General features: G+C 38.2%; 1 protein-coding gene across 2 annotated transcripts; it reads left to right on the top strand.

The window, feature by feature from the left end:
* Positions 1-1,035: 1,035 nt before the first annotated feature.
* phaf1 (phagosome assembly factor 1) lies at positions 1,036-21,974 on the top strand. Of its 2 annotated transcripts, none has more exons than XM_054620314.1 (16): positions 1,036-2,201; positions 2,405-2,487; positions 2,998-3,081; positions 3,780-3,823; positions 4,205-4,284; positions 4,379-4,473; positions 6,069-6,133; positions 6,675-6,787; positions 7,280-7,413; positions 12,461-12,544; positions 13,228-13,310; positions 14,124-14,167; positions 14,302-14,348; positions 14,934-14,992; positions 15,253-15,325; positions 16,484-21,974. In XM_054620314.1, the coding sequence occupies exons 1-16, from the start codon at positions 2,138-2,140 to the stop codon at positions 16,577-16,579; spliced, it is 1,248 nt and encodes a 415-aa protein (XP_054476289.1). In that variant the 5' UTR covers positions 1,036-2,137; the 3' UTR covers positions 16,580-21,974. The 2 variants fall into 2 exon arrangements, with proteins under 2 accessions (XP_054476289.1, XP_054476288.1); XM_054620313.1 differs by having other exon boundaries at positions 14,299-14,348.
* Positions 21,975-25,172: the final 3,198 nt, after the last annotated feature.

The raw sequence follows: 25,172 nt of genomic DNA, 5'->3' as shown, positions 1-25,172 counted from the left end.
GTAATATCTTGAATGCAGGACTTTCATAATGTGGTATTGCTATTTTAACTAAAGTGAAAGACCTGAATAGTTCTTCCACCGCTGCTTGACTTGTCACTGGAGGACATACTAGTTAAATGGAATTCAGTCACCATTCATTTAATGTTTAATCCTGTGCCTTTTGTACTGTCACATGTCAAATATGTCTTCCACTTTACAAAAGGCATCTATCCACTGAAATTGAATATGTGCTTTTTTTCTGACCCTGTACATTTGTGTGTGGAATGAAACTTTCCTTATCTCATTCATCTCATAAATGTGGCAAGTGAACTCAACTAGCTGAAGGTCTGTCTCCGGAGCTTTCCCCTGCTCGTCTCCCCTCTTCTGGCGACTGGGAGTGAGCTGGAGGGACAGCAGGATGTGCTAGATGGCTAATTCTTATCCGAGGACTGATTTGCCACAGCTATCATAGATAGCTAAATGGAAAGTAAGTCACACCCTTTTGTTTAACCTTCAATGTCTCTTTTAGGGCTTTATAATTTATACATTAATTAAAAAAATAAATAAATGGCTGGCCGATAAGCCTTATTGACCTCAAAGAAGCTATTTGTATACCTGCCAAATGATCTGTTAGCTGGTTTGTGTTTTGTTGTCTTTATTTAAATCTCACATAGAAAACAATGACGGCAAATTTGAAACACCTATTCAGATACATATGTATAAACATATAAAAGCACTTTAAATTACAAAATAAAGTTGAGTACAAACAATGTAAGCTAAATATAGCAAATATGGCTTACATAAAAATCAAATAAAAATAAATAGAAATTAAATTAAATAATTGGGGGTTCTTTAGTTTAACCCTTGTTACAATAGTAAAGGTGAAAGAGTTTCGTTCTCTCTTGCTTTTCATAAGCTTCGGATTTTTATATATTGGGCACATTTTGAAACGCAATCAGTGTCAGCTGACCGTGACGTCATCACGTCAACCAAGAACGTGCGTCGAACACAGGAAGTTGAATTATCAGCTGATCCTGCTGGCTGTTGTTGATGCCTGAAGTTGCTGTTGTTTGGACACTGTGTTGCTCTTATCTGCGCCTGACATTGAAGACAAATTAGACCCGAGCAAAGGACACGGTGGGCATTTACCGGTGGACTAGTTTACGAGTTATGAGGAAAGCGTCTCACAGCGGGGAATTTGATCACGAGCGACAGCAGAGCTAGCTCCAAAGCGTGAACCTTGGTTGAAAGGAGGAAAGAAAGACAGCAGAGACAGCCGACGGCTCGGCGTGCTTTCTTTGTTCATGTCGTGCCTGTCTGAACCGCAATATTCATTTTCTTTGTTATGAATTCAGAATTATTTTCTGCACATGCGTTATTTATATTTATACTATATAACCATTAGGCGCCGGGCAGCTAGCTCGTCAGCTAACGTTAGCCGGAGCGCCAACACACAGTGTTGTTGTCGATCTTTGGTGCTTTCGTAACCGCCCGGCAGTGACAGATAACGGGGCCGACAGTGAGGATAGTCGGGGGTGCATACGTTATTTTCCGTGCCTCATTGTTTTAGGTGTTTATCACTGGATCTGTTGGTCTGTTTGAAAACCTAGGACAGCACAGTAACCGGACAGGTTGATGTAACATTGAAGCCTGCTGGAGACGTCTGACTAAGCTGTTTGTTTATTCCTGACGTCGAATCGAGCGAATTCATTTTTTTTTATCCGTATCGATTTAAAACCACACAAACGGGTAATAGGGTAACTGACAGCTGTCCTTGTAAGTTTAGGTTGCCTGGCAGGTTGCATCATTTGTTTGTGTGCAAGCTGTCAGATTTCCCAGGGTAACTTGTTAAACTGTTGATACAAAACGTATGTAAGTCTGAGGTGTTCAGTCTTAAGTGAATGTCAGTTTGAATATTTAATTAAAAAAAAAAAATCCCATATGACATGTGAGAAACTGGCCACCTTTCACTGTAACCCATAGTTGTAGGAGCTGCTTGATGCTCTCATGCGGGACAATAAGTAGATAGAGTTATGAATTAAATAGCCATCTGAAACTATTGAGACTGTGCTGTGATCAGGGACAGACAGGCGAAGTGAAAGGGTCCCTCAGAGGGTCCCATTGTGTCTTGAGGTGAGCTGCCCCCCACTACTTGCCAATGCTGGACCTGGAAGTGGTGCCTGAGAGATCACTAGGAAATGAGCAATGGGAATTTGCCTTAGGTGAGTTTTACAACTTTTTCAAGTTCTATAAAGATGGATAAAGAGATTTAGACTAAAAGCTATTCATTCATGTTACATTAAAGCACATTTTAGATTATTTTCCTTGCATGCACATGTTATTGTTAACTGATGTGGACTAAAGCTCCATAAGAAAAGCAGTTGCTTCTCTTTACATTTGTTTGCATGCATGTCTGTGTTTTCAGGGATGCCATTGGCCCAGGCCATCTCTATTCTGCAGAAACACTGCCGCATCATCAAAAATGTCCAGGTGCTATACAGTGAACAGGTGAGATGGCCAAATGTCTTTTTTTTTATGTGCTCTTAATGTCACACTTGCACAACAATGTAAATCATCTTGTTTAAGAATAGTAGTTCCAGTCATTTAACAACCCCAAATATTCAGATTTTTACAATATTTTTGGTAAAAAATAAAATGTAGCGCCCTGCTTTTAAGCTGATTAGTTACAGAAATTACAAACATATGTTTGAGGTACTTAAATTATATTGCTGCCAATATAAAGTGTGTCCACCAGAGAGCACTGAAAGGTTTATTTTTTTGACGTTAGTGTCATGCTCTTATCTTCACAATTCTTTAAAATGCATCAAAGGATCCCCCAAGAAGTTTGTAATGTGTCTTTATTGAAACAATGATGTATGTCTCATTTAAAATCTTGTTGTGTGTCTTGTTTCTCTTGAGTTAAGATGAAAAACTGCTGATTTTGATTGTTTGCCTATCTGCATATCTGTTCATGATGGCCTCTCTGTTAATTCATTAGTTTGTTTATCTCCCCTCCAGACACCACTCAGCCATGACCTCATACTGAACTTGACTCAGGATGGGATTAAACTGCTGTTTGATGCCACAAATCAGAGACTGAAGGTGAACATTGTTGATTTTAAAAGACTCTAAGGTACGAAATTCCAAATTCAGAGCATATTTGTGATTGAGGAAACCCCTCCACGGTGCTAATGGCAACAGTGCTGACAGAGCCAACAGTTTTTACCTGGGTGGAACCAAAGGGTGGGCATTACGCTTCCAGGACGGTGCCTTGGGTAGGAAAGTCCTTATCAACTGAAGCAGCCATATGAGTGCAGTGCAGAGCAGTAGCGATTGGCTAGCCTGTAGGGCACACACGCTGTGACTCACATGCTCAAACATGCACGCAAGGCTGGACAGGCTACGTAAAAAACAACAACACAGAGAACGACTTCATTCTCTGCTCAGGTTGACATTACTCCACTATATATTTTTATAGCCAATAGTTGTTTGCTGCTATATTAATGTTCTGAATTTCAGATTTAGCGCATTTAAAGAGACTGACTGCCTCTCTATAAGCTCAGGGTCTGAATACGACTTGTTTTTAGTTGATATAAGGCGGGAATGTTAATAGGGATTTAATTTAACTTAGAGTTGCACTACAGATATTAAGGAGAGAGGACTGTGGTATTTATCCACAGTTACTTAGAAGCAGCATCTGACAAATATATTAGACTCCTCTGACCTTGTTACTGACATTTAATTGACCATTTGTTTTGTATCCATTGTACCCTAACCTTTTTCATCTTTTTGAGGGACAGGTGATTGAAGTGTATGACCTGAGCAAAGTCAAGTTGAAATACTGGTGAGTACATATGAAAATGCCAAAGTGAAGTCAAAGGCAATTAGAAACTTAAACCATCTTGTAATATGTCCTTTATCTACAGGCAGGGGTCTATATGGTCATTGCATGTTTACAGTGTCCATTAGTCTTAGTTAGCTACTAAGTGTAAGATGTCACAGTAATTGAGTCCGCCTGCGTTAATGTGTTTCTTAAACTCTGTGTCTATGATTGTCTCTCAGTGGAATCTATTACAATTCTCTGACAATAGCTCCTCAACTAATGCAGCACATCCTGTATGGATGTTAATAGATGTAACTGTGTGTGTGTGTGTGTGTGTGTGTGTGTGTGTGTGTGTGTGTGTGTGTGTGTGTGTGTGTGTGTGTGTGTGTGTTTGTGTTTCAGTGGAGTCCATTTCAACTCTCAGGCCATTGCCCCCACAATAGAGCAAATAGACCAGTCATTTGGAGCTACGCACCCTGGAGGTACTTCACAAGGCATAAACACATTAAGGATGTCCCACAAATGAACCTACCTTTTTATCTCATCTCTTTTATGAATCTTTTTGTCTTCATCTAGTTTACAATGCTGCAGAGCAGTTGTTCCATCTCAACTTTCGAGGCCTGTCCTTCTCCTTCCAACTGGACTCATGGAATGAAGCTCCAAAATACGAGGTAAGAATCAATTTGCTTGTCAGCCAGTTATAGAAGGGCTGAGAGGTCGTTTCCTCACATCCCAGGGGAATGGAGGCAGCCGTGTGGTTGGAGTGATTACCCTTTATATGGAACAGTGTGAGCTCATGCTTTTTGTTTGCCTTGAGCATGTCCTTTAATACCTGTCAACTTGTGATAATTAATAACGTAGGACTGAATGAAGAAACCATATGCAGAATGTGATTGTCTGTTTGTTAATCTTAAACACAAAGATTTTTTTTTCTGGGTGTGAGTTTTCCTAAATTCTTAGAAATGTGGTCCTCATCCCACCCCAGGATGCAGAACTTTTGTGGCAGATTCTGAAACATAAAAAGGAACTATGACAGATCTCAAAATGCACAAAATAAGAATTCCAGTGTTAGTCAATTGAGATGTCAGACGCAATGCAGTGTTAAGTAAACAGTAAAAATCTGACTGCTGTAGGAAGTTTAAGGATGTGGGTTTGCTCAGGCAAAAGGAGTTCATAGTTAAATTCTCCAAGTCAAAGCCGACGCCCAGCATCTTCAAATTCATATTCTCAAGACAATATGACATTATATGTATGAACTGCGTGTTCATGCAAACATATAGTGTTAGGTTTTTGCCTTTGTGGATTTGATTTTGGATTGAGGTTTGTATAACTAGACAGATGTTTTACTGTTTGTACTGTACAGCTGTGGATGTCTTGGGTGATGCGTGTCATAAACCAGCTGCTCTGCCGTCTGCTTCATTCTGCAGCTTGCTACTGTGAAAGCACACATCACATATTGATGTTTTCAGATTACTTTGTATCCCATTGACAAGGTTTTTGCATCTTATCTAATCATTTTGGTTTAGCCATCATGCTGCTCCAACATATCTGTGATATCTTAGTAAATGCATTGATTATTTCTTAAACTTTCCAATCCGCCCTGAGCTACATGCTGAGTTGCTTAAAAAGTTTTGTTTGATTTACTGAAACCACAGCTTTGGCTTGCTTGTGAGCTGTAGTGTTGTGGTAGTTTCGGCCTCTAGTTTGACTAAGATTATTTGCATTTCTTTGTCTAAAGCTGGTTTGTTTCCTGTCTTCAATGTCACCTGAATGCATTTTTTAGATAAAAATGATACTTTGTTCGTGAAGTGTTTGTATTGCATTGTGCTCAGAGCATAATATGACCCCTATTCTTTCCCATATTTTTGGTGATTTCCCTCCCCCCATTTTTCAAACTTCTGAAAATGTTTATTCAATTCAATTAATTTAATCATTTTTATCGTGGTTACTTTATGTTGCATTTAAACAATATATATTTTTAACTATCCATTGATCTTAATGCTGAAAATGTTAATGCTAATGATCTTGGATTAAAAGGCTGTGTGACCAATCAGTGATGAGTTTTTACCTCTTGAACATGGGTATTTATTTAGGTCAGTCATAGTGTTATGACTGAATGATATCATCTTTCTTCCCTGAGAAAAATGTATTTCTGTAAAACATCTATTGTTGTGCACACAAAAACATAACATATACCAGTCCCATACTACCCCCAGTTGTTTTGCCTTGGCAGCCTAACTTTGCCATGGGTTTGGCCTCCCTGCAGATTCCACATGGGGCCATGGTCAAGAGGATGCACATCTACACTGGCAACAACCTGCAAGAAACAAGGTAACCTGCACACACACATGCAGATACACAAACTAGATATCATTCATGGTGGACATACCTCTACTGAACGGTGCACAGAGTTTATTATTCTAAAAAGACCAATGAAGATGTTAAAGCATTATATAAATCTACATCAAACTACTCACAATGAATATACATCAAACATATACAAACTAATTTACTGAAAACTGTTAACCAAAAAACAAAAGAATTGGCAGCATTGGAGTAAACTCCTTGTGAAAGAATTACCTAATCATTGTTTAAAGGAATACTTCAATCACAAAAAAAGCATTTGTAAATCCATTACTCCCCCCATGCTAGCTAGAATTTGTAAAAAATAACTTTGTTTTATTTGCATGCCTCCGCTGTGAACAAACAAACAAACATGTCTTTCTAACCTTTTATGGTTATTGTAAATATTGGGCAGTAAGCGCCACTTCAATCATTATTGTCCAATGTAGCCAAAGAAAACCACACCATGTGGGAGGATTTTGTGGAGTTTCCAAAATGTAACGTGTCAAACTGAACTGTCTTCCCTCAGGGCTCCCGTGATGCCGTTGGCGTGTTTCCTTGGTAACATCTTTGCAGAGAGTGTTGATGTCCTGAGAGATGGTGCAGGGCCTCTGGGGCTCAAACTCCACCTTCTCACTGCAGGTAACAAATATCTCTGTGTCTGTGCACGTCTGGAGGACTGCAAACTAAGATTTATGATTATAATCAACGTGGTCCAAATTGTTTTCCTCACGCATCCTCATATTTACAGTTAAGATTCAAAGGATGTTTTCCTTCTCTTGCTCCCATATTTTCCATGACATTCCACATTCTGTAACACTGCTCCCAATTTTTTTTAAATTGGCAATAAACATAATTTGGATTGTTTTTGCTAAAACATAAGCCATTTTGATAACAATAAATTTGGCTGCCTCCACTGCAGACTAATTGTATTACTATTTAATAATTGTAAAATGATGTATCACATATTTAGAAGCACTAGCTGTATGGTAACCTTAAAAAGATATTTGTCCAACAGTCGACTCTCAGACAGACAATCAATCACACTGACATGCTATTTGATATTTTTTTTTGGGGTCATTTATCTGGAGATTAAATAATTTCCTTTCATGTTCTATTGTAACGTGAGTGCAGGCTGTGGTCCAGGTGTGATGGCTGATTCTAAAGTGAGGTCCCTAGAAAGGAGCATCTACTTTGGAGATTCCTGTCAGGATGTACTGGGTGCTCTGGGCTCGCCACATAAAGTCTTCTACAAGTCTGAGGACAAGGTAGAAAAACTGTTTTTTTAGTGTTTTATGTTTTAGTGTTATTGTTTGAACTACTTGTGTTATCTTCACTATGCCCTGAAAATAATCTGAAATAATCAATCATAAAGAGGCAACCTATTGATAACTTAACTGTTGTGCAAAAAAAACTACTCTGATGTCCCGAGAGGACGAAAATGTCTGTGTCATAAAATTATTGATATCATTAACAAAATCATTCCGGATCATAACTACCAAATTACCATTCATCTTAGAATATAAACCCTATAAAGGCCATGTTGTTTACATGCTACTGTTGTCATGAAAAACAAAAATAATTTTAATTGAATAATTTTCTGTATACTTAATGCTAGGAAGATGTTTTTTGTCACAATGTGGAATGTGGAATATGTCAATGATAAGCAACAGTACTGATGCTGATGCATTCCATCAAATGTATAAAACAGCCACAAAGCACCTCGTGGAGACCATGAAAATAGAATGTACAATGCCTATAAAAAGTATTCACCCCCTTGGATGTTTCACCCTTTTGTTGCTTTTATACATGAAATCATGGTCAATATAATTTGGCTTTTTTGACAAGAATTTGCAAAAATAAACTCTTTAATATCAAAGTGAAAACAGATTTTTACAAAATAATGTCAATTAATTAAAAATATATAAGGTAAAGTAAATGATTGCATAAATATTCACCCCCTTCAGGTCAGTATTAAGTAGATTACATTACATTACAGTCATTTAGCAGACGCTTTTATCCAAAGTGACTTACAGGAAGTGTATTCAACATAGGTATTCAAGAGAACTACTAGTCACCAGAAGTCATAAGTGCATCTCCTTTCTTAAACAAGCATCTAAAAGCATAAACCAGAGCAAAAGTATAGTGCAGAAGCAAATTACTACGAAAACAATAATTGCACCAGACTAATACGAATAAGATAAGTGCAATAAACGAATATGAATACAATAAGTGCAGCGAACTGATACGAATACAATAAGTGCAACAACTAATACGAATGCAATAAGTGCTACGAGGAAGGCTCAGGGTAGTACTTCTTGAAGAGGTGAGTTTTCAGCCTGCGCCGAAAGATGGGCAGCGACTCTGCTGTCCTGACGTCAGTGGGGAGTTCATTCCACCACTGTGGGGCCAGGACAGAAAAAAGCCGTGACCGGGTCGATCGGCCCCAGGGACCTCTGAGCGACGGGACAACCAATCGCCCCGAGGCAGCAGAGCGAAGTGGTCGGGCGGGGGTGTAGGGCTTGACCATGGCCTGGAGATAGGAAGGAGCTGTTCCTTTCACTGCCCTGTAGGCTAGCACCAGAGTCTTAAACTGGATGCAAGCTCTTACAGGGAGCCAGTGTAGAGAACGGAGAAGGGAAGTTGTGTGGGAGAACTTGGGGCGATTGAACACCAGACGTGCTGCAGCTTTCTGGACAAGCTCCAGAGGTCTGATGGCCGACGCCGGGGCTCCGGCAAGTAGTGAGTTGCAGTAGTCCAGGCGGGAGATGACCAGAGCCTGGATGAGCACCTGCGCCGTCTCGTCAGTGAGGAAGGGGCGAATCCTCCTGATGTTGTAGAGGAGGAATCTGCAGGAGCGTGTGACCGATGCAATGTTTGCTGAGAACGACAGTTGGTCGTCCAGGGTCACACCCAGATTCCTCACAGTCCGAGTTGGCGTCACCACGGCATCATCAATGGTGATGGACAGGTCTCGGTGCGGGCAACCCTTCCCCGGGAGGAACAGTAGCTCGGTTTTGTCCAGGTTGAGCTTCAGGTGGTGTGTCGCCATCCACTTCGAGATGTCAGCCAAGCACGCAGCAATGCGTGCCTCCACTTGGGTGTCACCGGGAGGAAATGACAAGACCAGCTGGGTGTCATCGGCATAACAATGGTAAGAGAAGTCATGCGAGCGAATAACAGAACCCAGAGATGTTGTGTAGAGCGAGAAGAGAAGGGGGCCCAGAACTGAACCTTGTGGAACCCCGTAGTCAGCATGCGTGGTTCCGACACGGGCCCCCTCCATGTCACCTGGTAGGATCGGCCTGTCAGGTAGGATGCAAACAGGGAGAGTGCAGAGCCTGAGACGCCCATCCCCTCGAGGGTGGAGAGGAGGATCTGGTGGTTCACCGTGTCAAATGCCGCTGACAGGTCCAGGAGAATCAGGACAGAGGAGAGAGAGTTCACTCTCGCGGCGTGAAGCGACTCTGTCACCGCAAGGAGGGCCGTCTCTGACGAGTGACCCACCTTGAACCCGGACTGGTGGGGGTCCAAGAGGTTGTTCTGGTGGAGGTAGGAAGACAGTTGTTTAGAGACAGCGCGTTCAAGCGTTTTGGATAGAAAGGGTAGAAGAGAAACCGGTCTGAAGTTCTTGACATCAGAGGGGTCAAGTGATGGTTTTTTCAGAAGGGGGGTGACTCTGGCAGTCTTGAAAGCCGAGGGAAAGCATCCCGAGACGAGAGATGTGTTGATGAGGTGGGTGAGGAAAGGAAGGAGTTCAGTTGCAATAGACTGAAGAAGAGGGGAGGGGATCGGGTCAAGGGAGCATGTGGTGGGGCGGTTAGATGTAACAAGGTCGAGGACCTCGTTAGGGGAGAGGGGAGCAAAATAGGGTAAGATGGGGTGTGGAGAGGGAAGGGGAGCTGAGGGGGAAGAGCTGGAGAGGGTAGAGAGGGAGAGGGTGGACAGTGAGAGGGGGGCTGAGAGAAGGAGGATCTGATATCGTTTACCTTCTTGTCAAAGAAGTTGGCGAAATCATAAGGGAGGAAGTAGGAGGAGGGGGTGGGGGTTGGAGGAGTGAAGAGAAAGTTTCAAAGAGTTTTTTAGGATTGGAAGCAGAGGTTAGGATTTTAGAGCGGAAAAAAGCCGCTTTAGCAGTAGCTAGAGAGGAGGAAAAAGTGGAAAGGAGAGATTGGAAGTTAAGAAGGTCCTCCGGGAGTTTGCCTGTTCTCCATTTACGCTCAGCTGCTCTTAGGCTCCGTCGATCAGTACGCACTGAGTCCGACAGCCATGGGGCAGGAGGAGTTGGCCGTGCAGGCCTGGAGGTGAATGCTTTTGGCTTTGGCTGCAATCACAGCACTGAGTCTGTGTGGATATGTCTCAATCAGGCTGGCACATCTGGACGCTGCAATTTTTCTCCATTCTTCCTTGCAAAACAGCTCAAGCTATGTCAGGTTGCTCAGGGATCGGGCGTGAACAGCTCTTTTCAAGTCCAGCCACAAATTCTCGATTGTATTAAGATTTGGGCTTTGACTTGGCCACTCCAGAACATTCACCTTGTTGTCTTGAACCACTTCTGTGTAGCTTTTGCTGTATGCTTGGGGTCGTTGTCTTGCTGGAAAATAAATCTTCTCCCAAGTCGTAGTTCTCTTGCAGACTGAGTCAGATTATCCTCCAGGATTTGCCGATATTTTTCTGCATTCATGTTCCCCTCTACCTTTACAAGCCTTCCAGGGCCTGCTGCTGAGAAGCATCCCCAGAGCATGGTGCTGCCACCACCATGCTTCACGGTGGAGATGGTGTGTTTGTGGTGATGTGCAGTGTTTGGTGTTCGCCAAACATAGCTCCTAGTCTGATGGCCAAAAAGCTCAATTTTTGTCTCATCAGACCAAATAATTGACCTTGGAGTCTCCCACATGCCTTTGGGTGAATTCCAGGCGAGATTTCATGAGCTTTTTTCAACAGTGGCTTTCTCTTTGCCACTCTCCCATACAGCTTCGACTGGTGAAGAACCCGGGCAACAGTTGTTGTATGTACAGTCTCTCCCATCTGAGCCACTGAAGCTTTTAACTCCTTCAGAGAGGTCGTAGGTGTCTTGGTGGCCTCCCTCACCAGTCTTCTTCTTGCCCGGTCACTCAGTTTGTGAGGACGGCCAGCTCTAGGCAGATTTAAACAAGTGCCATACTCCTTCCATTTCTTAATGATGGATTTAACTGAACTCTGTGGGATGTCCAGTGAGTTGGAAATCTTTTTGTAGCCATCTCCTGACTTATACTTTTCAATTGTCTTTTCTCTGAGTTGCTTGGAGTATTCTTTTGTCTTCATGTTGCAATTGTAGCAGGAATACTGATGAACCAGAGACTGGACCTCCCAGACACAGGTGTTTTTATACTACAATCACTTGACACACATCAACTGCACTCAGGTGATCTCCATTTCACTAATTGTGACACTGCTGGCATCAACTAGCTGGACCTCTGTTGAATTAGGTCAGTCACTTTAATGGGGGTGAATATTTATGCAAACACTTATTTTACACTATATATTTAATTGACATTAGTTTGTACAGATCAGGTTTCACTTTAACATGAAAGAAGCTTTTTTTTACAAATTCTTGTCAAAAAAGCCAAATTATATTGACCATGATTTCATGTATAAAAGCAACAAAAGGGGAAAACATCCAAGGGGGGTGAATACTTTTTATAGGCATTGTAAATGCCCCATGACAATAGAAAATGGTACAATCTGGTGGAAATTGGTAAAACTACAATTTTTAAACCAGGGCTCTAGACAGAAAGATTTATATAAAAGAATGCAGGATTTGCTGCTGTTATGGCAGTAAGACCAAACATTTTGGTTTTAATGGGGGCATTTGTGTCCTTAAAGGTCTGTTTTTCTGTATTATGGCTTCACAATTTAGTAAAGACAAAGCTTCTCTAAAAGATATTCCTTATATTGAGAGTGGATTAAATAACTGTAATCTGAAAGTTGTCAACTGCGACAAACCGATGAGCATTATATACCAATCCTGCTCTTCTGCAAAGCATTTGTGTGTCTTCAGCTTATTGTTCTGGCTTTATGGTCATAAATGTTTTTGGTTTTTTTTGGTTCATCTCACCACTTTCCTTAAACCCTTTTTCAGTAGAAACAAGCAGAATCTGTACAGTACCTGCACAACACAAAAATGCTAACAGGTTAAAAAAGTTAATAATTAAACAGATAGAAAGCCAGTTATTATTCAGTTATTGATAGAAACACAACTTCAAATAAATATTAATAGTGAAGCGATATATTATATTGATCCTCTACATCTTCATATGTTCTTGTTTATTTAAGATGAAGATCCACTCTCCGTCACCTCACAAGCAGGTTCCTTCTAAATGTAACGACTACTTCTTCAACTACTTCACCCTCGGAGTGGTGAGTGACTCGGCTTAGCCTTTTTTGTGTGCATAATCTTGTATACTTCAGAGATGGTGTTTTTAATCTAGTTGTATTTATACAGTGATATCATTTTTGAGACACTTCATTTCCTTTAAGCTGAATTAAGTCATAGTTGTTTTTTAGGCCACAGACCATAGATATTTGAGGTACTTTTTGATTAACAGCTACAATGTTGGGCACTCGGCTTGTTGAAGGTGATGTACTTTTTGGGGAGAAATGATAGCAATCAAGGCTGTGACGAAGCATAAAATGTTACTGAAAAACACTTCATAGAATCCTAAAGTATCCTTTTAATGTCACATTTTTAGTTGATGGATAATACCAATACTGAATTTAATTTAATTTTATATACATCAGTAAGTGTTCTTCAGACCAAGTTAATTTAATTATTTATTGCAGGACTGTTGAACTGCATTACATTATTCTTCTGGTTAGTGTGAAGTCTGTTTCAGTCATATTGCACTGAAATATCCTGTCAGTTGGTGTTCAGATCCTCTGAACGAGAAGGTTAATCATCTTCTCTAATATTAGCTGGTAATGATGAATGGGTTTTGGGATGTCTCTTCTCACCCCGCTGTTTGCAGTCGATAGGACTAGCTGGTCGTAACAAACATGAAACGCAAAAGCAGTCTTAAAGTTTGTGTTTTCTTATTTTTAAGGATATCCTGTTTGACTCTGCAACTCACCTGGTTAAGAAGTTTGTCCTCCATACCAACTACCCCGGCCATTACAACTTCAATATGTAAATATCTTACGGTCTAGTTACTTCTTTCTGTGTGTCTTTCTTTCTTTATGATTGTTTTTATCAGTTTACCAGATCCTTTCCGTCATCAATTGACAATACCGCATAGGTTTTCTTAATTCTGGCTTTGGCTGTATTTACCTTGTTATATGCAGAAAGAAACAAACATTTTACCATATCATAAACAGGCGTAACTCATCAGTTTGCCATAAAATATATATCATTTGAAATGTGCCATGTGGTGAGTGGGGAAAGGTACTTTGAAAGTGTGGGCTATGGGCAAACTGAGGGTTAAAAGTGAACAGCTAATGAGTAAAATACATTTTTTACAATAAAGAATGAACAGAAATAGATTAATTAAGAGTCCCCAATCAAGCTAAATCCTAAGTGGATACGGCTAGCTAGCAAAGATTTGCAGGTGTGAACAAAATATATAGTGTGTACTCTGCTTTAGGCTACCATCTGCTGGTTTACTGAAATGTTGTAAAAAACAATATATACTGTATATGTTAACTTCAGTAATCAAAACTTACCCGGCTTATCACATGACAAGATTGGAGAATGCATTGTGCATGCAGAGGGTTGTAATTTTACTGAATTCATGTTTAATGGGATGGTGCCAAATTATCTATACATGTGATGGAAATAAACAGAACCTTTGCAACCCTAATACTGCACCATTTATATGTAAATATCTGCGTCCACAACTGATATTAAGTTATAAAGTTAGCCCTTATTTCTCTAGTTGTACTGTAGCATTTCTGTCCTTTGTTTTATTTTCAATTCTTTGATCATGTTTTTCTGTCATCACAGATATCATCGATGTGACTTTAAGATTCCACTCGTCATCAAGAAAGGTGAGACACTTATCAGTCATAAATCTCTCAAAGAATGAACCATGTGTGTCAGTGGGAATGGTATGATGTTAGTTATTATTTATCCTCTCATCTAATGCCAGTTACTCTGTGTTTGTGTCCTTGCACTCTAGAAGGAACCGATTCTCAGACGGAGGACTGCATGTTAACGACCTACAACAAGGTCAGTTATACACAGAATTTAGTGCTTTGTTGTAAATTCACAAGGTGGCGCTATGGCAGGGCTGTAACGATCTGACATGGTGTCTTGGCATGGTGATTTCAGCTTTCTAATTTGGACTCTACCACCAGTTGTTTTTCTCTGGCATCTCTAAAAACCTCCATATCACGAGTTAACCATTTGTTTCATATCCATCAAAGCTGGATATTATGACATCTGTTTTATACTGGGGCAACAGTTATCTTCTGATGTTACTGCAGAGGAATTCTTGTGATATCACTTTCATCCACTAAAATCATCCTATGCCCACAATTAGCTTGAAGAAAATTCTTATGGAGATGATCACTAGTTTTAGTGAAAAGAGGATACAGCATTTGATCTTTACTGGTCCATCTGAATATATTCTGCCATTGGAAACAGCAGTTCTATCACCTGGAAGCTAATTTCAGCCACAGTCTTGTTGTTGTTCCCTTTTGTATACAGGTCTTGGACCTTGTGATACAAGGCAGTAGATAAACAAGCCTTTTTATCTACTGCCACTGGCGCTGTCTCTTGAATTGTCTTTAATCTTTCTTGTTCCTCTGTCAGTGGGATCAGATTCAGGAACTGCTCGGTCACCCAATGGAAAAACCTGTCGTGCTCCACAGGTACAAGAACATGCTCTTGCATCTATAGAGACAAAATGTATCATATTTATATATAATATTATTTTAAATTTGTCCCACATACATTTTAAGATAATTAGTTAACATATTTTATTAATTTACGTTATATTATTCATTTTGTTGTTGGTTTACAATTATATGTATTATATTATGTTATTCAAGTTGCAGCCTTTTTATAGCAAACTTTTTGGGGGCGTTATCCAAATGAGTGTCTGCTCTGATCAGATGTTTTTGTTTGATAGGTCCTCATCAGCCAATAACACCAACCCCTTCGGCTCTACCTTCTGCTTTGGACTGCAGCGGATGATCTTTGAGGTCAGAACACGTATCACTGTAGCATTAGCAAGCATTCAATGTGTACAATATGTGTGAAACCATAATTAATGTGGCAATACTTAAGATTTCAGTCCTGATTGATTTGGCGTCACCCTATTTACTGGGGGTAAAAGCAAATGTGGTTTAATACTACAGGTTCCACAATATTGAGGACATCAAAACATCTAGTCTAGGTTTAATAAAGAATCAGGCATTATCAATATATATAATATAGGCATCATTTTTCCATCACTATGAGCAACCGTCATCTAATTTTATGCTGCACTTGGCATGAGTCTGTGAACAGTCTGCGAAAGTGAAAGTAGTTGTTACGTTGCTGATAGGTTGAAGGTCTACAAGCCTGCAGCTCTTCACCTAACAGCTCACTTTGACTGCTCATCATTGTTCCATTATTCCTGCAATAATTCAAAGTGATCCGCTTTAAAAAAATATCTAAAATGTTTAGCAGTAACTTAATATGGCATTTTTTTTCAAGAACGTTGCCACAGACATCCAGTTCATTATACTGCAAATATTTAAACAGTGCAATGATTCATAAGTAGGCCATTGGCTCAATCACCATTGTATTACCTCATTCGGCGATAGTGACTTTACAAACAATTACTTTACTGCAAATCTGCGAGATTGCCACTTCAACATACAGTTGTCTGCATAGCCACTTACAGTTTTGGCAGTGTTTATTTTTTTCATTGCAAGCTTGTCAAAATTGTACAATGCAATAAATAGAATAGTGCTTGAATAGTGCAAACTCACAGGTCAGATTTGGACCAGAACGTGATCTTGGCATTTTGCCCCAAATCTTAATTTATCTATATTTTTACCTGAGGCGCTTTCCATTGACATCGTGCAGAAGTTAAAATAGATGGCATTTTTTACTCCATAAATATTACTGGCATGCCATATTAAGAGAGGAGTACACTTAAGGATTTTACCCAAACCTATGTCTCTCTAAATATTTTCCCCAGTTAAGAGTTTTGGCTGCTTTGTCTCAGTTTGCTTGAAACTGTATTTTTTAAACAAAGCCTTCGTAATGGACATTTTGTTTCAATTTACTTTATCCTGAATATTTAATCTCCATACATTTTGTATGTAATCCAGTCCATTTTAACACATACTTTCTTTATCCCTCTTCCTCAGGTGATGCAGAATAACCACATAGCATCAGTGACCCTGTATGGTGCTCATCGGACCACAACTCAAGCCCGACCTGAGTCCAGTAGTAGTTCCCACTGAACAAGAAACCGGAACCACATCCCATTCTGGCCTGTCCTGAGTCTAGTACCTCTGCTGACTGAACCTCTTACCCAGAGCCAGATTCATAACCAAGCAGACCTAACCCAGAGCAACAACGTAATTCATACAAAGCTCAGATGCTACTCATTGAACAGAAACGCGACCCGGAATCCAGAATAACCAAGTCACACCTGGTATTTATCAACTTTTCCTGGTGGGTCCTAAGACTTACTCTCCAAATCAGACACACGCGGTCAGCACAGTCAACCCAACCCAGACTATCCCAGGAACCAGGATCTAGTGACATTGTTGCAGTTTTGGTAGTTTGGTGTAGGAATATCCCGGTGGTGCTGCAAACTGACACGCAGAAGAAATTCTACGCTCAAGTAGAGCTCAGCTGTTTCCATCCAGTGACTCAATTTGCCCAGAACCACATGAGAACAGTTTGTCCAGACATTAGTTTGGATGGCATGGTTCCACCAGTAAGATGTAATGGCAGCCTATATAGGACAATAACCTCCATCACTTTGTGGTGAGATGATCAGCATTTAATTTTCATCTGCAACTAATCTCAATTTAAACTGCTGTGGCCAAAGTGAAACAAACTCTTGCTTGAACCACTGAATAAACATCAACAAACCACACTGCCAGCCCAACACGTCCCCCCTGTCTTCCTGCCACAACTTAAGAACCAGGCCAGACTGGCTCAATCAAAACCTGGACACATTTAAATTGCAAGCACCAAACCAGCCCAGCCCAACCAAGAGCCATCAGAGCCAAACACATTGGAAGCTGCAGAAGACGTTTAACCAGAAAAATATGAAAATCCAGATTTGTCAGACAAGAGAGAAGAACCAAACACACTCAAGGTTTGGAGAGGTGTGGCACAGAACACATCCACAACGGCCAGCTGACCAGATGTGAAGCCTCTCAAGGCAGAATGGTCCAAACATTGTCACCATTATTGTGTCCCTGTTAAACCGTCCTACTCACTAGTCCTCTGACTTTCTTCAGTGGTGCCCTTCAGACACACAGAGACACACTCTCAAGCACACAGCAGTAAACCCGCCACAGCTGTTGTTATTTGCAGCTATAGATGTTGGTATGTCTGTCTCCTCACTTAAATACACACACACACACACACACACACACACACACACACACACACACACACACACACACACACACACACACACTTACATATACGAGTATCTGCATGTTAGGCTGCTGTTTTTTCAAATTGACATTTCAACAGACTTTAAATCAAACACACACACACACACACACACACACACACACACACACAAACATTCAGTCTCTTCATTACTATACTAACATGTATTTCTAATACATGAAAGCTGGTTTGAGCATTTTCAAGTGCAAAAAGCAAACATGGAGACATGCAGGCATGACACAAGGATTTGCATGAACTTGGCAGATGCTTTTGAATGAGAGGAAACTTATTATAAGCACAAACTGGCAACCTGTTTTGTTTATTTGATCCTGCATGTTGTGAGAGGGATAGGCTTGTGTTATTTCTCTCTCCCCTGCTTCATTCATTCACACCACAACCATTTCATTGTGTTCTTTTTTTACATTTGCACTAATACACAACTTTTTACTTGACTGGTTAATTGTGCCCTGTCCTCAGAAATGGATTTGTGGAGACATTTGGAGCGATAGTGGTGTGTGTGTGTTTTTATCCATAAGTTTAGTCAGAAGACGGGTCCTCCCATGGTGCACGGTGTATGCAGTCATATAATCTGTGTAACACTCTTCTCCCTTCTTACTTATCTCTACATCTGATTGATGCCTCAAAATTCATCCCTCAGCAATGTCTGCATTTATTGTTGAATTGCCAAATGCCTCAGCCAAAGACGATTCAGGATGATTTCATATGATCTGCGGACATTATAATTGTAGCCTCTTTTGTCTAAACCTGTCCTATGGAGAGAGTCGTTTGTTGGCTGTCCCCCTTCCCTTGTGTCTTTTATGTCAAACCTGCACATTGAAGTCATTGCCGCGGTAACGCCTCTAAATTCAGCTCCTGGTTTCTGTAACTGCTGAAAGTAATTACACAAGACGTTGAAAGCTGACTTGTGCGTGTGTTTTTAAACCAATCAGCCTGTCTTTCATCAGGGTTTGGTAACAGCCAGAGACACATTAACAATAGTAGTAGTCTCTTGTACAGTAGTTGTTATTGTTGTTAGAGAGCTGTCATTTTATAGAATTCCTCTGTGAATTCGGTACATTCTAACCCATTTAGGAAATGGGGAAGAACATCATCATTCCTTCATCATAACATTTGCTTCCCTCCAAATGTCTGAATTTGGGATCTTTTGCCTCATAAGCATTTGAATAAACTGTGTATTAATTGTAATACACACATTCTCTTTTATTGTCCTTTGATACAAATTGCAAATTGTTTTTTTTATTCTTTATTATTGATGAATTTATGATTGTTTGTATCAACATGTGAAGGCATCAGGGTTGAAGTCAGGGCCTGTATATGTGACAAAATGTTAAGAGCACCTTGGGAATATGAGCATACAATGCCATGGCTGCTTAAAGATGGTTTCCAGAAATGCAGTATTTTTAAGTACGGCACAAAGATATTTTGTTTGCTGCCAAGTTTGTTATGAGTTTTATTGAGCCACTTGAATTGAGTTTTGATGTGTTCAAACTGGCTTCAATCTGGCATTTCATTTTGTATCCATTAGTAGGGTCTTCTACATGTTCTTTAACAACCCTGACTGGTCAAATCAATTGGTAGGTTGATCTCATCCCTCATTCAAATAATTTGCATCACAGTGTTAGTTAGCTTGTAACCAGCAGCATCCACATGAAATGGCCAACCAACTGTACTTTGACTTCATTTCTGATTCATTATGATATGAAAATGAAATTAAGACTTTAACAATTCATTAATAGCAGCCTGTATTTACAGGGCTATTTCCTTTGGTTTGTTACCATACAGATGACTGTGAGAAGACCTTATTAAAGAGCAGAGGAAGAAATTAACTTCTGTGCTTTGTAAAACTAGTTAGTTGGGCTGTTCTGGGAACTGATTTTTTTTTTTTTTTATGTATTCAGGCCCTGATTCTTCTAGCTGATGATGTACAAATGCTGTAAATAGTTGAGTTCTATTAGTCTGGCGTCCTTTTATTTACATGATCTTAATGGCTTGGCAATGACACAACTGACTTGGCTGTCAAGTGTCTTAATATTTCCTCCTTATAACTCAGGAGGGAGGCCTCTGCTCTCAACTGACTTATTGACGAGCACTGGAAGTTTTAATTTTTTTGTTTGACTCCAAACCACTCAGTATTGAAACTTTTTCTTGTACAATACTAGAGCGCAAGTACACAGAAATGTTGGGTGCCCACAGACCTGCTAAAACTCTGCTTGAACTGCTCCTGCAGTTTAATTTTGATCCATAATCTTAAAATATAAAAGTTCAATTTATGCAGGTAGGGAAAACTTCCCAACATCTGTACTGGAAGACTCTGGTTGATTTGGAGTCTAGCATTGGCATGTTGTTAGATTTTACCTCTACTTCTTTACGCTAGAAAATATATTTCAATGGCTGCAGCCAGACTGATGAGGTGATGGTTTTTCAGGAAGCAGGAGAGATTAATGTTTTACAGTCCTGTTTCTTAAACTAGGATCCCAAAAGATAGCTTATGTTTCAAGATGAATCCAACAAATAAACAAATTTTCTCATTGAGCAACCAGGTTTAAGATATTTCAGAGCGATGGCTGTCCAGCGATGTCTGAAGAACCTGGAAACATAAAGCTCCCAACTCCTGCTCTGGTTAATCCACATGAGTTGAATATGGAAACTAATGTAATATAATTTCCATGATGGTTATATTCCAACGTTTTACTAAAACTTGCTTTAGTGCAAGTAAATATGAGAAAAGCAAGGAAACACAAAACTGCTGAACATTGTGCCTCATCTCCCACTGAGCCTGTCTTTGACTTCTTTCTCTATCTCATCTGTACAAAGGAATCTCATTGTACATACAGTTTGAGAATGCATTTGAACTGCGTCATTGTACAGTACATGTGTGCGTGTCACTTAGCATTAGCAACAACCTAACATGGTAATATGGCCATCTGTCATTTTAGTTTTCCTGTTACCTGCAGAGAATAGCCGACTAGGTTGGGTTTCGCAAGACAAGAACGGGGTTTTCAGGTTGCTTTTCTTTTTCACCAACCTTAATGTTTTTGGAGGGTACTTTGTTCAGTGTGGTGTGTGCATGTTATTAACACCCAACACACAGAACAATATGTGTTCGCAACCCCTTAAAAGCTTATCATTGTTAGTTATTGTTAGTTACTGAGGAATACAGGATTTTAGAAATGCCATTCTTCATATTTCCTCCACAAATATAAATTGGTTGTCCCCCAAAATATCTCAGTGCTAATTTGAGCTTTGCTCCTTTGGAAGCAGATCGTTCAAAGATGATATGAAAAAACAGAAACCGTAGAGGCAGCAGTGAATGAATCAAGATTTTTCTGAGGGAAAACATATATACATGCTAAATGATTTTGGGGAAACTGAGACCAGCACAATACACAGTGGTTCACTTAATACAAGAAAAACAATTCTACAAATTACCCAGTTTTGGTAAACTCAGGCCAGCGGCATAGACGGTCAGTGCTGTGAGGTGCATTGTTACTGAGAGACCGAGGTTAGAGCAATGGGGTGCTGGGTAGTTTATCTCACCCAAACTCAGGTGGACATATCTTATCCATGTTTTTCAAAAGATTTAAGCTAGATAAACAAATGAAAAATCTGGAGGTCTTTAAAATATCATCATTTTTTCTAAAGTATTTCATTAGATGCAGGAATGAATGATTGTCATAACCAGATCGTTGTAATTCGGAACGGATTCAGTTCAGTGTAATGATAGTTTCATATTAATGCTTTGTATTGTATGTTCTTGGTATCATGTATTCTGTTGCCCATCTCACATATTCTCCTCAGAATATTTTTTGTGGAATCATTGCATTTTAAACCCATTTCTGGAAATGGGAGAGTTATTCTTAATTAAAACTTGTGAAATTCATTGGAATGTGGCATTTTATATTTTGAATACTATAACTTTGTGTATGAAGAAATAAATCAATTTATTCAGCATGTCCACTGAAAAAAGGCAATAACAATACCATATAGTGCAAAGAGAAGGATTAGGTTGACTGAAAGCTGTGTTTCAGCAAAATACTTTTGACTGCATTTTGATGACGTTTTTAAGATGCACTATTGCTGTGTAATCTCTGAACAACTCCAATGTGAAAATTGGAATATTATGAAATGAAATTCCCACTATTCATTGACGTCAAAGTTCATTTTCTGTGTGCAACCAGGATATGAAAAAATAATAAAAATGTGGATGTGTAAAAGACTTTGAGGCTTTTATTTCTTAGTTTATACAACCTTGAAACTCAACAAAGGCGTATAAGAGCTATAGTAGGGAAGTATAAATGTAATTCCGGAGCTGGGGGAAAGGGGGTGATGTTCCTAGAATTTTCATAAATTATAATGTATTATAAAAAAACTCTCTAAGATTATTCTCTGAGATTAAAGTGTTAAAGGATAGATGGATGGATGCAGATCCTCTACAATATAGTAGGCTATGTGCTATTTGCATCTTAGCTACCACAGTTATTAACAGTGGCATCTGTCATGTGATGAGGTTGATCCAGTCTTTCAGAGTGAAGTTTTTCTAAACAGTACCCCATCCCCTGGATCTCTAATAATTATATATTTTTTACCCACAATTGCCTAATACCCCATCCTACATAAAAATGTACTTTAAAAAAATAATATAGTATTGTTTGCCACAAAAGGACATAAAAGAGTCAAAGTATAGCATGATGGAAAATAAGTAAAAAAGTATTGTATGTTATTAAAAATTCTTAGTATAGTATGTCGTAATATAAAAGTATAGTATGAGGAGAAGGAATTTAGAAAATCTATATTACAGAATTTTGATAAAAAGTAATGAAAAGGTCATACTATAGTATGTTGAAAAAAAGGCATAGTACAGTATTTTGAGAAAAAAGTCTCATGTCGTATGCCATCAAATTTAATTACATATATCATAGTAATACATGTTGAAAAAGTCATAGTATATAAAATTGCCATGAAAAGTCATAGTGTTGATTGGTGCTAAAAATATTTAATAAAAAATGTCACAGTATTGTGTACAATTTAAAAAGTCAAAGTATATATGCCATAAAATTGTCATAAAAAGATAATTATGTGGTATGTTGAAATAGAGTCTTGATATTTTAAAAAGGCATAGCATAGTATGCCATAAAATGTGTTTAGAAAAGTCAAAGCACAGTATGTCCATAAAAGGTTATAGTATAGTACGTCATTAAAAGTCATAATAAAGTATGCCATGAAAATGTCATTAAAAATCATAGATCCAGAAAAGGTTAAATTTGGTCTTAGTATAGAATGTCCAGGAAAAAAATCATAAAAAGTCATAGTATAGGATGAAAACAGTCAGAGAAATGTCCCAGTATAGTATGATTATATCAAAAAGTTATTTCATAGTATGTCATAAAATAGTCATAAAAGTCATAGTAAATTATGTTTAAAAAGTCCCCCATAGTCATAGTACACTATGAAGAGAAAATGTGATATAAAAAGTCAAAGTATAACTTGACATAAATTTGTCATTCAAAAGTCATAGTATCCTCTGTTGAAAAAAAAGTTGTCAAAAGTGTTGTAATGCCATAAAGTCATTGTGTGGTATGTTAATAGTTATGGTATATTATGACTGAAAATAAGTAAATAATTGTAATGCATGCCCTTAAAATGACATAAAAAAAAGTAGTAGTATAATATGTAAAAAAAAAAAAAATGTTTAGAATGCCATCAAATTGCCATAAAAACGGAATTAATGAAAGTCATAGTATAGTATGTCATAAAAAAATCTCGGCAAACTATGCTGAAAAAAAAGTCATAGTATGGTATGTCCAGAAAAAGTCATTAAATAGTCATAAAAAAGCACAACCTTGTATGTCAAAAAAAGAGTTACAAAAAGTCATACTATAGGAGGCAAAAAGGTCAAATGTCATACTACTGGATGTCAAAGAAAATTAAAGATAATAGTATGTTGAGAAAAAGTATATTAAGTCATATTATTGTATGTCCAGAAGAAATTGCCATAGTGCAGTGTTTCCAGAAACGGTCATTAAATGTCCTTGAGAAAGGACTTAAATGTCACTGTGAAGTGGGCCATGAAATGAATTGTAGTAGTAAGTAAGTAGTAAGTATTAAATGTCAAAAAAAAATCGTGTTAATTCAATTAATTCATGTGACAACATATTATGTAATAAAAAAAGTCAGGTTTTACTATATTAAATCAAAAGTCAGGAAAAAAGGCATAGCATAATACTAAATAAAAATATCAAAAAGTCATTGAATAGTTTAAAAAATAATGTGTTAGAAAAGTCATAGTATAGTTTGTTGAAAAGAAGTCTTAAAAAAGTCATAGTATAGTTTGACACAAAAATATTATGAAAAAGCCATAGTATTTTATATCCAGATAAAGTTGTAGAAATGTTACATTATAGGATATCCAGAGACAGTCATACAATAGTCATAGTATAATATGTCCACAAAGTACATAAAAGGACTTACTTTATTATTTTTAAGTAAGATATGACAAAAAATAATAATTTTAAAAGTCATAGTATAGTGGGCCATAAAAATATCATAAAAAGATTTATTATAGTGTATGAAAGAAGTGATCGTATAGTATTTCTAAAAGAAAATTATAAATAAATCCCACTATAGTATGTAGGGAAAATTCATTTAATAATCAATCTTGTAATTTGTTGTAAAAAGTAATGAAAGCTCTTAGTATTTTCAATCTTCTATCTTACTAATGTCATTGAAAAAAGTCAAAGTATAGTATGATGTAAAAAGTCATGGTATGGTTTTTCTAAAAAATGATTGAAAAAAAGTAATATCTCATTATGACAAAAAAGGAGTAATGTAAGGGTCAAAGTGTAGTATGTTAAAAAAAGGTAAGGAAAAGGTTATAGAATTGTATGTTGAGAGACAGTCAAGAAAAAGTATAGCATGTCCAAAAAACTATAATAAGGTTTGTTGAATAAAGCAAGTATTTTAGAAGAAGTCAGAGAAAATCAATCGTATAGTGAATAAAAAAAAAGTCATAAAAAAGTAATAGTATGATGTGTCAAAAAAAAGTCATACTATAGTATGTTGAAAAACCATAAAATAGTCATAGTTTGGTATGTGCTGGAAAGATCCCAGTTTAGTCTGTCCAAAGATAAATTTAATACCGGTGGTAAAATACCATAAAAAAAGGCAGAAATAAGTAATAGTATAGATTGTCGAAAAAGGAATATTATAACATGTAAAAAAAAGTCATATTATAGTATAAGGAAAAGTCATTAAAAAAGTCATACTAAAGCATGTCAAGAAAGTCATAGTATAGAATGTAAAAAAAAAGTCCCAGCATAGTATTTCGAAAAAGCCATGAAAAAGTCATATAAAAGCATGTTGGAAAAAGTCTAAAAAATGTAATAGTATAGAATGTCCAAT

This window comes from Anoplopoma fimbria, chromosome 19 (assembly GCF_027596085.1).
Source record: "Anoplopoma fimbria isolate UVic2021 breed Golden Eagle Sablefish chromosome 19, Afim_UVic_2022, whole genome shotgun sequence".
Classification (NCBI taxonomy): domain Eukaryota; kingdom Metazoa; phylum Chordata; class Actinopteri; order Perciformes; family Anoplopomatidae; genus Anoplopoma; species Anoplopoma fimbria.
Note: the sequence above shows the minus strand (reverse complement) of the source record. Positions and strands in the feature narration are given on the sequence as shown.

Coding starts and splice junctions, on each gene's coding strand:
- phaf1 (XM_054620313.1), top strand. CDS start 2,138: ATGCTGGACCTGGAAGTGGTGCCTGAGAGATCACTAGGAAATGAGCAA. Junction 7,414..12,460: donor TCTACAAGTCTGAGGACAAG/GTAGAAAAACTG, acceptor TGTTTATTTAAG/ATGAAGATCCACTCTCCGTC. Junction 15,326..16,483: donor TGCAGCGGATGATCTTTGAG/GTCAGAACACGT, acceptor CCTCTTCCTCAG/GTGATGCAGAATAACCACAT.